At 44.8% G+C, this 15142-nt stretch overlaps 1 protein-coding gene across 16 annotated transcripts in view; it reads left to right on the forward strand.

Annotated features, from left to right (window-relative positions):
* The window catches only part of LOC108143117 (rho GTPase-activating protein 100F), a 48226-nt gene extending 33730 nt beyond the window's left edge, over positions 1-14496 (forward strand). For 5 of the 16 annotated variants that reach the window (XM_041708943.1, XM_017267344.2, XM_017267345.2 and 2 more), the window contains exons 3-11: positions 1270-1845; positions 1909-2185; positions 2245-3347; positions 3403-4513; positions 4583-4662; positions 4719-5028; positions 5731-5984; positions 7752-7881; positions 7979-14496. In XM_041708943.1, coding sequence (XP_041564877.1) covers positions 1270-1845; positions 1909-2185; positions 2245-3347; positions 3403-4513; positions 4583-4662; positions 4719-5028; positions 5731-5984; positions 7752-7881; positions 7979-9684 — 5547 coding nt within the window. In that variant the 3' untranslated portion in view covers positions 9685-14496. Of the gene's footprint in view, positions 1-1269; positions 1846-1908; positions 2186-2244; positions 3348-3402; positions 4514-4582; positions 4663-4718; positions 5029-5726; positions 5985-7751; positions 7882-7978 lie in introns of all 16 variants that reach the window. The other 11 variants (XM_041708944.1, XM_017267350.2, XM_041708945.1 and 8 more) reach the window with 9 other exon arrangements.
* Positions 14497-15142: the final 646 nt, after the last annotated feature.

Genomic DNA, 15142 nt, shown 5'->3' on the forward strand with positions numbered 1-15142 from the left:
ATTATATTAAATAAATAAATATTTGTTGAGTGATGCTGATGAAGAATTCATATGGTTAACACGGTCGGAATTGAATCCTTCACTGCGTTGCAAACATTTCACTTGCATTATAATAACCTCTGCAAGGGTATAACAATGTTTCTGCAAATGGACATAGCAGGCGTGAAGACCAAAACCGCCCTAACGACATCTGCTCATGTTGCTGCTGCAAGTTTGACAAAGTTACACAACATCAACAACAATGAAGAGCTTGGAAATTGGAACTGGGGGGCAGACAGTCACCGACACATGTCCAAGTTTTGCAATTTCAAAGATTTCTTATTTCTTCAATTTTTTTTGGCCAACGCAGACCCGAGCAAAAAGCCACTCGAGGGGATGATGGCGCTGTGCAGCAACTTTGCTGCTGACCGCAATTTGTTTGCCCGCCTGAACACGCTTTTTCCAGCATTAATCCATTAAAAACTTCGCTTAGCTTGCGCCTGGCAACTTCATTTAAAACCAATTTCATGGGCGTCCCACACACAAACACACACCCCAGAAAAATCAAAGTTGCACATTGTTGCTGTGACCCTTTTTTTCCGGTGGGAAATCGGAAGGGAAGGGAGGGCGCTCTCCCTCATCAACTTCTGACCGTGTGACATCATCGGCGAACGTCACGTGCTGATTACAGTCGACCCGCCAATGGCCTGGAGTCCAGAAACTCTTTGCATGACGCTGCGGTAGAGTGATGTGGCACTGACAGAAATTACAGTTGGAGGGAACTCTTGGCTAAACGAATGACGAAATAATTATTGCCTTCTTGCCGGAAGAACACGGCTGTTTGCCAAAAAATTAAAATAGGTCACTAGAAATAGTGTTAAACTGTAGAAAAGTAATCTTTAGGGTAAGCAAGCAACAAATATGAGTTGAAAGTCTTATTTGGACTTCTTTAAAAATTGTATAATAGTAATTATTAATTTATTTTATAAAAAGTTGCATAATGCTTAAAGAGTGCTCCACAGTCTTCCTTGACATATTGTAATATCTCCAGGAAGTGCTTAAGAGACTGAACTGCGCCAAATTATCTTAATTTATGCAAAGCTAAATCTTTTAACGTGCCTCAAGAGCAGAGACAGGAGCAGCCGGAACTGCAGCAGCTGAGGCAACACAATTAGTTTAATTTATGCAGCAGCGCAAGGCAATCGAGATTTGCATTTAAGCCCAGCCCAGCCCATCTCAGCGTGGATGAATATAAAACTAACCAAAACCAATTTCCCAATTTGGTTGCAGGAGAATGGAAGATCAGTTCCTGATGTCACTGCCAGCCCGGGACGCGCTCCGCCCGGCCCGCTGCCCGCCAGCCAGCTTTCCTCGCTGAGCAACCAGCAGCACCATGCCAACCAGCAGCAGCATCATGGCAACCAGCAGCAGCATCACGGCAACCATCGCGGCCAGAGCGGCAGTATGTCGAACGCCGCGGGGGTCAAGGACCCGGTGATGCTGCAGGGCGACTTCCGCAAGGTCAGCGGCATCAGCTCGGAGATCTTCCGCCAGATAGAGGCCGTCGAAAATGACCACGACCCCAACACGGCGGCAGCCCTGGAGGCGGTGGAGCGCCGTGGGGAGATGATCGTGCGCGTCCTGGAGCCGCGCAGCATGGGCAGCAAGCAGGCGGTGGATGCTGCCCACAAGCTGATGAGCAAGGCGGACGGGCGGCACACAGTGCAGCTGGTTGAAATTGTCAAGCGACCGGGCCAGACGCTGGGTTTGTACATCCGCGAGGGCAACGGGGCGGATCGTACCGACGGCGTGTTCATCTCGCGAATTGCGCTGGAGTCGGCAGTGTATAACAGTGGCTGCTTGAGGGTGAGTTTTCACTGGATAAATCTTTACTATGCCTCTTCCATCATTTGCTCTCTTTACTTTCAGGTGGGCGATGAAATCCTGGCAGTGAATCTGGTGGACGTGACCCACATGTCCCTGGACGATGTGGTCATCATTATGTCAATTCCTCGCCGTCTCGTGCTGGCGATACGTCAGCGACGTGGCAACCGGGGCACGGGATCCCCCGGACCGCCGACGCTCTCCCGGCCGGAGCAAAAACCGCCACCGGTTGTGGTGATCAAGCGGGATCTGCGGGACGAGGATCTGGACGAGACGGACCGGATGCCGAGGCCGCGCTCATCACGTGAAAGACGTACAGGTAGTTTGAAATGGGCGCCGTGTTCGCCAGGCTAATCGTGTGCATTTCTTCTTGTTTTCCAGGAGATGGCCGCGAAATGACGGAATCACGATCTCGCTTGGGTCTGGGCCTCAACAACTACAGTCCGCAGTCGGAGCAACTGGATATGTACTACAATACTCGTGGCGGAGGTGGAGGAGCCATTGGTGAACCCCCGAACTGGGGCTACAAGCCACCACCGCCCCCGTCTTCGGTGATAACGGAGCAACCCACAAAGGGTCACGCCTTTGCACCCTCACATGCTTACTATCAGAACGCCGGCACGCTGGAGAGTCTGGCGGAGAAGGTGCATGCCTTCTATCCCGGACAGCCAGGTGGTCCGCCTGTGGGGCCATCAAGAAGAATGTCCACGGGCACTGGAAACGTAAGCCTCGCCCAACAACACGCCAGATTCCCGCGATCTGGTTCGGATCAGCACTTACCGCGCGTTGAATATGCCGACTATTCTAACTCTCTGGGACGGCACTCCCTTTTGCGATCGAGTTTAAAGCCAGGCACAGCTGGAGGAGCTCCAATGGCAGTGGGAGTGGGTGGCACTCTCGGCCGATATGGTCGCTACGACCAGCAGAGATCAGGGGTATCTAAGTACGGACCCCCAGCTGGCGGGGCTCAATCGCTGACCCGTCGCTCGCGACCGAATTTAGACTATTCCAGCGACACGGAGGCCACGATTGGACCCCGGCCCAGTTACTACTACTACAACAGACCCGCCATTGGCAGCATGCCAAGGGGTGCGGGGGGAGCAGGAGGCGGAGTGGGTGCCGCTGCAGCAGCTGCCCTGCTGGCCGGAGCCGCGGATCTCAATAAGTTTAATTCGTTGCCCAGGGAGCGACCCGGAGTGAGGCTGCAGGGCATTCGTTCCAGGATGGGAGATCGCTTGGCAGACGAAAACGATGGAAACACCTCGGCACCCGAGTTTGATGTGCGAAGAGGCAGGGACCTGCGGCAGCGAATTACCGCCAGCCCGTCGATATTCACGGCAGACGAGTACCGCGCCTGGCTGAGAAGGGCACCCAGCAGCTCTGCAATCGCGGAACAGATGCGCATGACGCGGGATATGTTTGCCCAGCCGCGGGCCCAGCGATTCTCTTGCAGTGCCGAGAACATCCATGACGCTCTAAGAAATGTAAGTATATTTTACAGATTTAATAGAACGATGTCATGCGAATTTTTTCCCCCAGACGGAGAGCATTTACTCCAGCAGAACCCACATTCTGGGCACCGGCACTCTCGATCGGAACATGGGCCTTACACGGCCCATATCTGCATTGCCAGTGCGTTCCATGTCCTCGCAGCACATTGGCGGAGCGGGATCCATTCGATCGCCCAGCATACGACGCATGCGGCAGCTGTTGGAATTATCCGCCGGTCCTGCCAGTCCCAGCGGAAGCATTCTGAGCACAGGAGGTCACCAGAGTCCGGCACCAACGCCAAGTGCTACGTTGCCACGCCCTCACCGCCAGATTGACATCAATCCGGCGGAGTTCGCCAAGTACAAGCTTGACAAGCCCATTGTGGACATTGGAGGGATCTCCGGAATGTTGTGGATTCACTTGCTCGCAGGTCGCGGCCTAAGGACGGCTCCTGAGGGAGCGGGAGGAGCGGCGCCTCCATCCCAAACCAGAGATCTTTATTGCGTCATCGAGTGCGATCGAGTGCACAAAGCCCGGACAGTGGTGCGATCTGGGGACTTGCAGTTCGACTGGGACGAGTCGTTCGAGCTGGATTTGGTGGGCAACAAGCAGTTGGATGTACTGGTCTACTCCTGGGATCCGCAGCACCGGCACAAGCTGTGCTATCGAGGAGCCATTTCGTTGTCGTCAATCCTCCGGCAGTCTCCCCTTCACCAGTTGGCTCTGAAGGTTGAGCCCAGGGGCACTATATACATTCGCATGCGTCACACTGATCCCCTGGCGCTCTACAAGAGGAGGGGTCTGCCCAGCTTGCGGGCTGGCTATCCCACGCTCTTCGGCGCCGACTTAGAAACCGTGGTCAACAGGGAGTCCAAGAACGCTCCCGGATGTGCACCGGTTCCCATCGTTTTGAGACGCTGCGTGGAGGAGGTGGAGCGCCGGGGGCTCGATATAATCGGGTTGTACCGACTGTGCGGCTCCGCCACGAAGAAGCGACTGTTGCGCGAGGCCTTTGAGCGCAACAGCCGTGCCGTGGAATTGAGCCCGGAACATGTTCCTGACATTAACGTCATCACCGGCGTGCTCAAGGATTACCTCAGGGAGCTGCCCGAGCCGCTGTTCACACGCTGTCTCTTCCAGATGACGGTTGATGCCTTGGGTGAGAATTGCTTTGAAGATGTTGCTGAATTTGTAGCTAGAACTTTATTATATTGAATTGTATTTCCAGCTGTTTGCCTGCCAGATGACCCGGAGGGCAACGCGAAACTCATGCTTAGCATACTCGACTGCCTGCCGCGAGCGAACCGGGTAAGAATAGCTGATGCTGGTAAGAAAATCGTGACCCATACCACACAATTCTACAGGCCACGCTGGTATTCCTGCTCGACCATCTGTCGCTGGTCGTTTCCAACTCGGAGCGGAACAAGATGTCCGCCCAGGCGCTGGCCACGGTGATGGGCCCACCGCTGATGCTGCATTCGGCGAGTGCGCAGCCGGGTGCTGACATCGATCACGCCCAGCCGATCGCGGTACTTAAGTATCTGCTGCAGATCTGGCCGCAGCCGCAGGCGCAGCATCAGCAGCTGGCGCAACACATGAGCAACGCGGCTGGGGCGATGATGGGCGGCCTGGCCACCGCCGGGAGCATGAGCAATATGGCCGGCGTTGCTTCAGGTAACGTACTCCCAGTGTCCGATCCCCCACCCGAAAGTAACTTAAAAACCCCGAGCCACCGACACAAAAAGACAAACACACCGAATTTGGGCACCACACCTGCAAGAGTTTGATTCTTTATTTTGTTTCTGCCTTGGATGTATAGATGCATCCGCAGCAGTTCCAACTCAAGGTCTCTGCCACTCGCTCGGCCACTTTTTTACTCCCAAGTGCGGCACGAAAACCGTTCTCACTGTTGACTGTTATGTAACCCACACTCAGACATAGATACACACAAACCCAATAACCCACCTTCCGCGGTTGCCACTTTCAGTGCGACTTTGACCTTCAGTTAGGGTTATATTATACATTATAAGTAAATATTAAAGCCCCAGACGTATCCAAATAAAACAAAAATTCTTTAAATGTAAAATAGATTCTGTTAACTACAAACGTAATGCAGATGATTAACCTTCACTCATTAAGCTTTATTCATTAAATATTTTGTTATTTAAATATAATTAAAAAAATACTCAATTATTATAAGGAAATTCAATATATTGAACACAATTTATAATTTTTAAGAAAAGTTTGTGCTTAAGTGGCAGCCGAAATTCTCACTCATGTCACCTCCTCACCCACTCACCCACTCAGCCATCGATACACCTCGAACCGAACCGCGTCCACATTAATATTGATTAATACAGAGTCCTATGTAGACAGGTCGGCGCGGCGAGTCAACAGGGCAGCGTGGAAGCAAAGTCAGTGCGTTGCCAGCGGACAGACAGCAACTTCTTCTGCAGCAGCAGGCGCAGCTCATGGCGGCGGGCAATCTTCTGCGCTCGTCCACTTCGGTAACCAACATACTCTCCCAAGGCCATCCTCAGCTCTCAGCCACAGCCAACAGTCATCTGTATCAATCAGTAGTGGGTCAGTTAGCTCAATCGCATCGAGCCTTGCAACAAGCGGTGCAACAGGTAAACAAAAAGTAACTACAGACATTACAACAGAACAGGGGCAACGCCGAAAACAATAAGAAACAATAGAATTTTTAACCAGGAATACTGTTATCTCATCCACATTAAACACGCATCGGACTCCTACTAACATCTATAGTTAGTTAGGATGAGGGCAATCAATAGGAGGCATTATTTATAGTATATTTTTTTGAAGAACAAGTGCAATTTCCTTTTTTTTTATTTACATAAATAATTAATCGTAATCTAAATCTTAAAGATTAGGGGCAACTTATTATAACATATTTTTTTATTTTTCATATTTTGAGTAGGAATTTCTGATTTATATGGGAAAATGCCTAACCAATTAAGAAACATAACACCCCCATACAAACACTTCACACAAATTCAGAATCATTTTTCATTTGGTCTTCTAACTTTTCCTGTTGACCGTTGTGCAAAAGATGATGTCTACAAATATATTTATTTACTGAGCTATTGAGTAATATTTAAAGCAAAATATGTTGTCACTTTGATTTGTGCTTTTTACAAAAATATCAATGCAAAACCAGATTTAGTAAAATAAATCATAATTTGCTGTGACCCCTGACCGATAAACGTTTTAATTGTGACATATATATGCATATACCTATCTATATACTCTAACATATCAGTACGATATAAGCGCTGGTTATGATGATGATTTGAGCGATGTGATAAATGTTGAACGGCGTATAAAGCATGATTGGCCCACTACTGGTAACAAATAAACATACTCGTAACGACTTTTTCTACCACATTTATTCCACCCGAATCCAATGTATAAAAATCTAAACAGCTCTGTATGCCAACACATGCCAAATTAACGAACACATCATGTAAATGCTTCATTAAACTCGTGTGTCGCTGTCATTGTAATATCTTCATTAATACTTGCGTTCAACTGTGAATTGGTTACACCCCCTCCCATGAATAGATTATTTTGTTGGGTACATTATTTGAAGTTCACAGCCCAAAACCCCGACACCTTGTCGCATTCATTTGCATATCATCCAAAAGCACAGCTGATGTAGTGTAGTCTAAAGTCGGGAGGGGACTCTGCCAGCATCTTATGTATTTCCCAATGACTTTTAGTTGTCGATTGTCAACTCATTAGGATGCCATTTTCATCTTTATTTTTTGACTATCTTTATAAGTTTAACAAACTGCGTAAATCGCGGTCTCTCTTAGTCAGCTGCACACTTTATTATGCGCAAAGCTCGCCTTTAAAACAAAATCCTCCTAAGACCATGGGATATTTTTCCTTTGAGTTCGAAACAAAATATATTTATGGCCTAATTCGATCATATTTAGTATTTTAGAGGCGAATTCTAATAAATTTACCTTGTTTGCATGTCATACACCTCACGTTTGTCTTCACCAATCACCAACCCCAATCCTATGTTCCCGATCCAAATTCCAACACAATATCAAATTGGTTAACGAATTGGCCGTCACCAGTATGAATCGCATTGCGCACGAAGTGAAAGTGTCTTTTGTCTATAAATCTAAATGTGTCCGTTGTATGTCTCGCACGACTACCCACATAAAACACTCATGAACACTGTAATACTACACCCAAAACAACTTCAAAATTTAAAATTATCTTCGCACCACCCGAAACAAAAATTTAGCACGTATTGCGCCCCAAACTTCCTTGTTGAAAGCTTCTTGAAGCCCTTGCCGATAAACATATGACCAACTTGGCGGGTTCTCCCCTGCTCCTCTCTGTTTGCTAATCTCTTGCAGCCCTATCAATTGGGGGGCTCAGTGGACTCAGCAATTCCCGACCAATCGCCACTGCCACTTCCAGGCACACCCTCCCCCGGCAGTAGTTCGGCGTCAACGGGCTCGGGCTCTGGATCCGGATCAGGTAAAAGTAAGTAAAAATAATTACCATCAGTTGGAGCAATCTTTGTGTGTATGCTATTGGAGGATTAAGATTACGTTGCTAATGCCCGTGTAATCTCTTGTAGGCACGGATACCATCAAGCGCGGTGCTTCGCCTGTTTCCGTGAAGCAAGTCAAAATTGTAGACCAACCATCCAGCCCCTACTCCATCGTGATGAAGAAGCCGCCGCTGCAGAAGGATGCGCCTGTAGAAATTACCACGCCCACCACCCAAACGGAGGCAGCCTCATCCCTTGGAAGCAGCCATAGAGACAAGGAAAGCAACGGGACAGCAGCTCGCAGAGGAAATGTGGACTTCTATGAACCGCACAAGGCACTGTCCAAGAGTTCGGTGAGCGAAGAACCCAGCTACGGCTCTAAGTACGCCAGTTTGGATGCGAAGAAAAGCGGCTTCGGAAACAGCAGCTACATGCCCAGCAAGGAGAATACCAGTGGTCTTTGTGCCGGCGAAGACTACAAGGCCATGCGGAACAAGTCGAGCGCAACATCAAGCTCCAGTTCATCCCAGGCCACGGTTTTGAGTGCTGGCTCAACGGCCACCTCCGCTCCGACCACCTCCTCGGACGATTCGGATGACCTGGTCTCTTACAAGTCGTCGGCCTCCACGAACGCCCTACTGGCCCAATCGCAGGCCATGACCACCAGCCAGCTGATGTCAAAGTATCTGAAGCGGGAGCCACGGGTGCAGTTTACACCGATTAAGTCCCCTGACTCGCCCTCGCCACCCGGTGGCGGGGACGGTCTGCCCAAGGGCACCTACCAACTTGTCACACCCAGCTCGGGATCCTCGACCAAACCAGGTGTCACCACTGGAGCCATAAGCAAGTACACCACCAGCTCCAGCTCTGCGGACTCGAATACAAACACAAGCAGCCAGAAGTTGTCGTCGCCCTCGCGATTGTCCAGCGGCAAGGAATGCAAGACTGGAGCTGCCTCGTCTTCGCTTGTTTCCTCTGGTCGGCGACTATTCGACAGCCTGGTCTCTTCGTCATCTTCGGAAACAGAGACCAAGACCTACATAGGCGGCACCACTTCTGCCGGCGGGGCCACCAACACCACAACCTACACCAATGACACCAGGAACTCTGGCAGCAGTAGCAGTAAGTTGAGCATGGGAATGGGAGGGGTATCCGGGTTGGGATCGGGTGCAGGGAGCTTGGGAGCAGGCTCCGAGCACAGAAGCTACGGCAGCGCTCTCTTCGGCAGCAGCGGCCTGGGCAATGGCAATGGCATCCACAACCACTCTGCAGCCAGTCCAAGTCCCTTCACCACCACCAACGGCAATGGCAACCACAATGCCATGCATCTGTACGGCACTCTGCCCAAGAACGGCACCACCTCGACGGGGGCCGCTCTGTTTGGCGGCTCGGCCAGCAGCTCATCCTACCATTCTTCGGGCAGTGGCAGTGGGAGTGGCAGTGGGGCGGGCACTGCCAGCAGCAGCGGCGTGAGCTCCATGACGGGGTCCACCAACAGCTACGACTTCTACACGAGCACCAGCTCCAGTGGCAGGCCCTTTGCCAATGGGGGTAACAACTACCACACACTGGGCACCTATAGGGCACAGTACGCGGCCACCAATCCCTTCCTCGACGCCTTCGACGAGAAGCCAGGCAGCAACGGGGGTGGCAGCGGTAGTAGCAATAGCACTAGTCACGGGGAGGAGAAACTAGGAGCGGACAAGGGCCACCATAGGGCGGCAGTGATGGCGGCCTTCCAGTCGTCGGGCGACTCGAAAAACGGTAGCGATGAGTACGACGATATCAAGTGAGGAGCAAGGGCGAAGAAGAGTATTAAATGCGGTTAGGAAAAAGGTATATAACTACGTTTATACGCTGGTCACTTGCAAATCTATGTGTATATCGATGGCTGGACCCTCTTTTAAAACTTTTTAATTTGTATCACTAATTGATTGAAATAAATATGTTGAAAATAATTTATAAATATTCATGGAAATGCGCTAAAACTATTAATTTGTTACACATTCTCTCAGTTTGTAAATAGTAATGTTCTCAATGTTTATTGCAGTGCTTGCGTATAAGCGTAGTTACTTAACGAAAAAGTACGAAAATTATTGCCATACAATGCTGAACGTGTTCTTTTGAAGTATTTACAGTTTACAAATTTACAAAATACAAAAGATAAACGAACATAAACCGTTGACGATGACAACTAAAGTCATTAAAGTCTCCAATGGCAATCCTCTTAAGCAAACAGATTATGAAATTATAAATACTTAAAGGAAGCTTAGCCTTTGTAGCCTCAATGGAGTGTCACTTAGCTAACATAAATCCGTATTCAACAACATTTACGAGCAGTGTTTTTGAATGAACTAAAATTAAATTAAAAACAACAGCGTTAACAGACAAAGACAAAGCGTTACAATAAAAATATATAACGAAAAAAACTTTGACAAACTTTTGCTCGCGCATTTAATTTTTACATACAAAAAACTTCTCAGTACACACACACGCCACAAATGGAATGCAATTACTTCGATGATCTATTTTTTACATACTCCCATTTCGCAGTGGAATCCATTTATAAGCAAAACTGCTGTTCCAAAAATTTCTAAATTTCCCCTAAAGCTAACCACATCGTAAATGTGACCAACTCTAATCTATTCAAGTATAATACGAGACTATGACAAACTATGTTTTACGACTTTTTAAGCAATATATTTGCCTAAAATGTATATCTCCGCCTCTTATATATAACTCTATATACACGTGCAAATGTGATCAGAAGAACAGATATGATCAGGCCAAAGCGCAGAGGAGTAAACTTATGTATGCCGATCAAGCGACTGATCGTTTCAGATAAAACTCTCGAGTCGGACTCCACTTTTGCAGACACCACACGGATACATACATGCAAAATACAAATACAAGAATTTATTGAAAAATCGATGTGCTTAGTTTTTGTATGAAACAAAGTCTGATATACACACTAATATACAACAGTACAGTAAAATATTTATAAACATCTAAACCTAATTATACATGCGATGAAAAACTAAAAAATATAATAAAGTAATGCTAAACATATATACTGCAAAATGAAAATTTGAACACTTTGCGATTAAGTAGAATTTTACAGCAGTTATGTTTTTGAAGCTTATTGTAATGTACGACCAACTGTGCTTAATCCCAATCATATTGCAAAATACATATAAATGAGCCTATTCTGAACACTGCTATATAAACTCCAATGAGCCTCGAATAACGCGAACTGTAAATACCTAAAAAGTATTTTACCAAACTGCTTGTAAACAAAAAACGTCAGTTGAAGTTAGCTTCTAGGCACGGGCATTACAAAGCCTAGATTAACGTATTATTAAAATTTGGCCAGCTAAGGAGTATAGTAATAAATAACTACATACCAGCTAGACAGAAAATATAAAAACAGAGGAAACACCAAAATAGATTAAAAAACATTAAAATGTATGTTAGCTACCAAAAAAAGCATAATCATTCGTCTTCATGCTAGTACAACTTCCTTCAGCAACTCAACAAAATCAATTAAAATAAAGGTATACAATTTATTGAGTTCTCAAGTTTAATTAACATTTGCATAACTTACCGAAATTGTATAATCCCTAGCGCAAGCGCATCTATAACCAATATTTCGTATTATTTTATTTGAACGATTTATACATAATACCGACTTAAGTGTCAGATAGAGCGTTGAGATTTTAAATAGAAAATTATTCGTTTAATTGTTGTGAGATTTATTTTATGCGGATGAAGAGCATTTAAAGTGTTAAACATGATTCTTAATCCAAAGAGTTATAAACCGCATCTAAGGCTACGAAATAGTTGAAGTAAATTGATTTTTATATAGTGAATTGTTGATTATTGCATATAGCGAGTAGTTTTTAAAAAAGTCACACAGACAGGTTTATTCATTTGTGTTGGATGCGATTCGCGGACCGCCGAGCTACGCAACCTGTTTTAAGATTTTAACGTGGTACACACCAAAGAATCGTCAATGTTATTACTAAAACTGTCGACTTGTTTTTAAACCCAAGAATAACTAATAAACTTAACTTAATTTCCGATCTTAAATCTCTTAATTTGATTACCCCAAAAGCTTTAATCGTTGAACGACCAAAGGTTACAAATAAGAAACATATTTCACAAATCCCAAATAAAAGTAGCGGAAAAAGTGGAGGATATCATGAGAAGGACAACACTTTGGTTTTTTTGCAAGTTATTGTGGCTTCTTAGTCGTAGTTAGCTTAACCCTAAGGTGTGTGACCTGGTGAAGAATCTGAGGTGGTCAGTTGGTGGTGGACCGAGTAACTGGAGGCTGCGGTTTGGATGGTGCGTGTTCTGGGTTTTACTGCTTGAAACTGCTTTTCTGAACCCGATCCTGTTAGATATGTATTTGAACTTGTACTTAGAATTCGTAAGCATACACTATGGGATGGATATATATCACTGTGTCATATCGTACATTTAAAGCAAAGAAAAAAAAGCAACCAAACGAAGCTGGCCAAAGAAGCCAGAAGGAGGTAACGCAAGTATTCACGTATTGAAATATGCATACAGTCCTAAATTAACGGCCGGTCAACTACATAATATAAATAGTTAATAACAGGCAACCAAGTACTACAAATTGTATATGCATTTAATTTAGAATAACTAAAACTAACTAAACACTAAATAACTGACTCAAAAACCAATCCAACTGTTAGCTGGCGAATGACGACGGCGAATGAATTGATAATTATGCTAACACATTAGGCATTAAAGTTAGTTAACAATGAATGAAACAGAAACGAACTAATTTACCGAAATGTATTGCACAATATCGAACACTTATAATTATTAGCGAACTAACTAAGCCACCAACAAATAATACGCATACGATTAGAATCGGATAGGCAAAGGTAAATGTGACCGAGTCTGCAATCGACAGGTTCCGGGGCGGATATATCGGATAGTTTCAAAGGCAGCTCAGTTGTATTATGGTTTGGATAGTGCATACGCCTAAGTATATATAACGAAAGTGTGAATTTATGTATGTAGTAAATGTGCCTAAACTTTATTTTAATTTCAAATCACGAAGATCCTTCCGCCCACGCCCTTGTAACCTTAATTTCCGGCCCACTTTGAGAACCCTTTGATGCTTTACGGGGATTTTTAATTGTTTTTCAAACGATTTTCGAGGAATGCAATTGAGGCAAAGATTTCTTCTGTCGAACTTAACAAGTAAATGGAGACCAAATGCTCAGGGCTTTAGCGAGTTACAGTAGGCGTAAAATAAAAAACCAAAACAAGGGGAAACCCACCTAAGAACTAAGTGCAACACATCACGAGCATACTCCATCAAACGTTAAGCCAGTGCAGTTTAGTTTGAACTTTAGCTCTTGTCAGCAGCAGTCGCGGCGGATACAGCACCAACATCAACAACAACAGCAGCCTCAACAAGAACAATCCAGCAAACAAATTTACAAAATCCAAGCAATCAATTTGTTGAAAAGACTGAAAACCATAAAACAAAAAAAAGAAACGAAACAACACTGAACCAACAACAAGAGTTTTAATAGAAATCGTCATTAAACCAGAAATATATACGGCTATTTTGAAAATCCCCAGTCATTAAAAGTCTCAGAGTATTCCTTCTGTTTATGATCAGTAAAAACTTTTAAGTTGATACCTTTTCGAGCGCGGCATTAAACTTGAATGAAGTAACATAAAAAATCTTAAAGTAATAGTAAAATATTAGCGAAAATAATAAAAATATTACCACCAGCATTTTGCTACCTACTTAATATGCAAGTTTAATAATTAAAAGCAATAAGAAAAAGTTTAACAAAAAAACTTATCGAAAAAGGGCAGAGAGCTTTGAAGTAGGCAAAGTAAACAATACGAAATAGATGTACGGAAAAGTACCACAAGTTTCCCAGGTCATTTTACAAAATGAATCCCGGTATATACAACTTTGTAGTCATTCTCTAAACCCACCATAAACGGAAGCGAAAAAGTAATTGAAACATAAAGTTAATCTATCCGTTTTCGTTTGCTAAACCTTCTTCATTTGGTCCTCTTTTATACTAATTGCATGTAAACTCAAACAAGTAAGCGTATAAAAAACATAAATATGTATATATCTTGATATATTAATGCGGTACCCCAGACCTATACCGCAGGTGCAGCGGACAAGCTAAGCCACGAATCAAGACCAAGTCCAACCAACTGACACGAACGAGTATTCCGGGGCGACATTAGCGAGGATTCGTTAAAACGGATAATACTCTGAATTACCACTGCCACAAAGAAAAAAAAAGAGTAAATTATACAGATACTTTGCATAAAACGTAAAATGATATATAAGAAGTGACTAATTTGACACGGCGGAAGATCCTTGCAATTACATGTTATACATTATGCATTGGCGGTGATTGCCTAAAGAGCAAGTAAACTTTACATTATTATTTATTCCGAACAAATTACAATAACAATTATCGTATAATTATGGAACGCGAAAACAAATACAAATTAAAACAGAAATTGTTCTTTGCGTGAGAGTAAGCGATGTTACATTATTTAATTGAAATATATACATATAAATACAACAGTTGTTGAATTCATTGTTTTAAGGGAGCTATTTCAGGTCGAATAATTTTGAAAATTTAACAGTTAAGGTAAGTAAAAAGTTGGTTCCAATCTTTTTTGAAAAATATTAGGCAGCGTTGCCAATAGCGACACAACCAACGGCCATCACTTCATATAATTCGAACAGCGTCCGCCTGTCCATCTGCGGGTCCTTTTGCCAGCGCACCTAACTTTAAGAAGGTGATACACATGATGACGTAAATAAACCATCCGATTCCGGAGGCAGAGCCACCATATCTTCGGCTTTGGTACACCCGTTAGTAGTAACGGATTACAGACTGCAAAACACCTAATACCCATCAACGAGAATACAAATGCGGCTTCCCTTGTCTCCGAGCAGCATCAGAAGCAGGTGCCAAAGGCAACTGGTCGCAACTCTGATAAAAGCAGCAACCGATTGCGCCAAATTAACAGCAGCACCAGCAACACCAACAACAGCAATCCGCAGGGTATGCGCTAGAATCAAATGATTCAAATGTTCCACCCCAAACGAAATACTGTCCAGAATTTGGGAAATATGTAATATTACCTTTTCATATTTACGTTAAGGATATAGATTATGTTTGTTATTGCTGGTTTTACTGTAACTTAACCGCCTAGTAAGTA

The sequence above is a fragment of the Drosophila elegans genome, unplaced genomic scaffold (genome assembly GCF_018152505.1).
Source record: "Drosophila elegans isolate 14027-0461.03 unplaced genomic scaffold, ASM1815250v1 contig_468, whole genome shotgun sequence".
In the NCBI taxonomy this organism is placed as follows: domain Eukaryota; kingdom Metazoa; phylum Arthropoda; class Insecta; order Diptera; family Drosophilidae; genus Drosophila; species Drosophila elegans.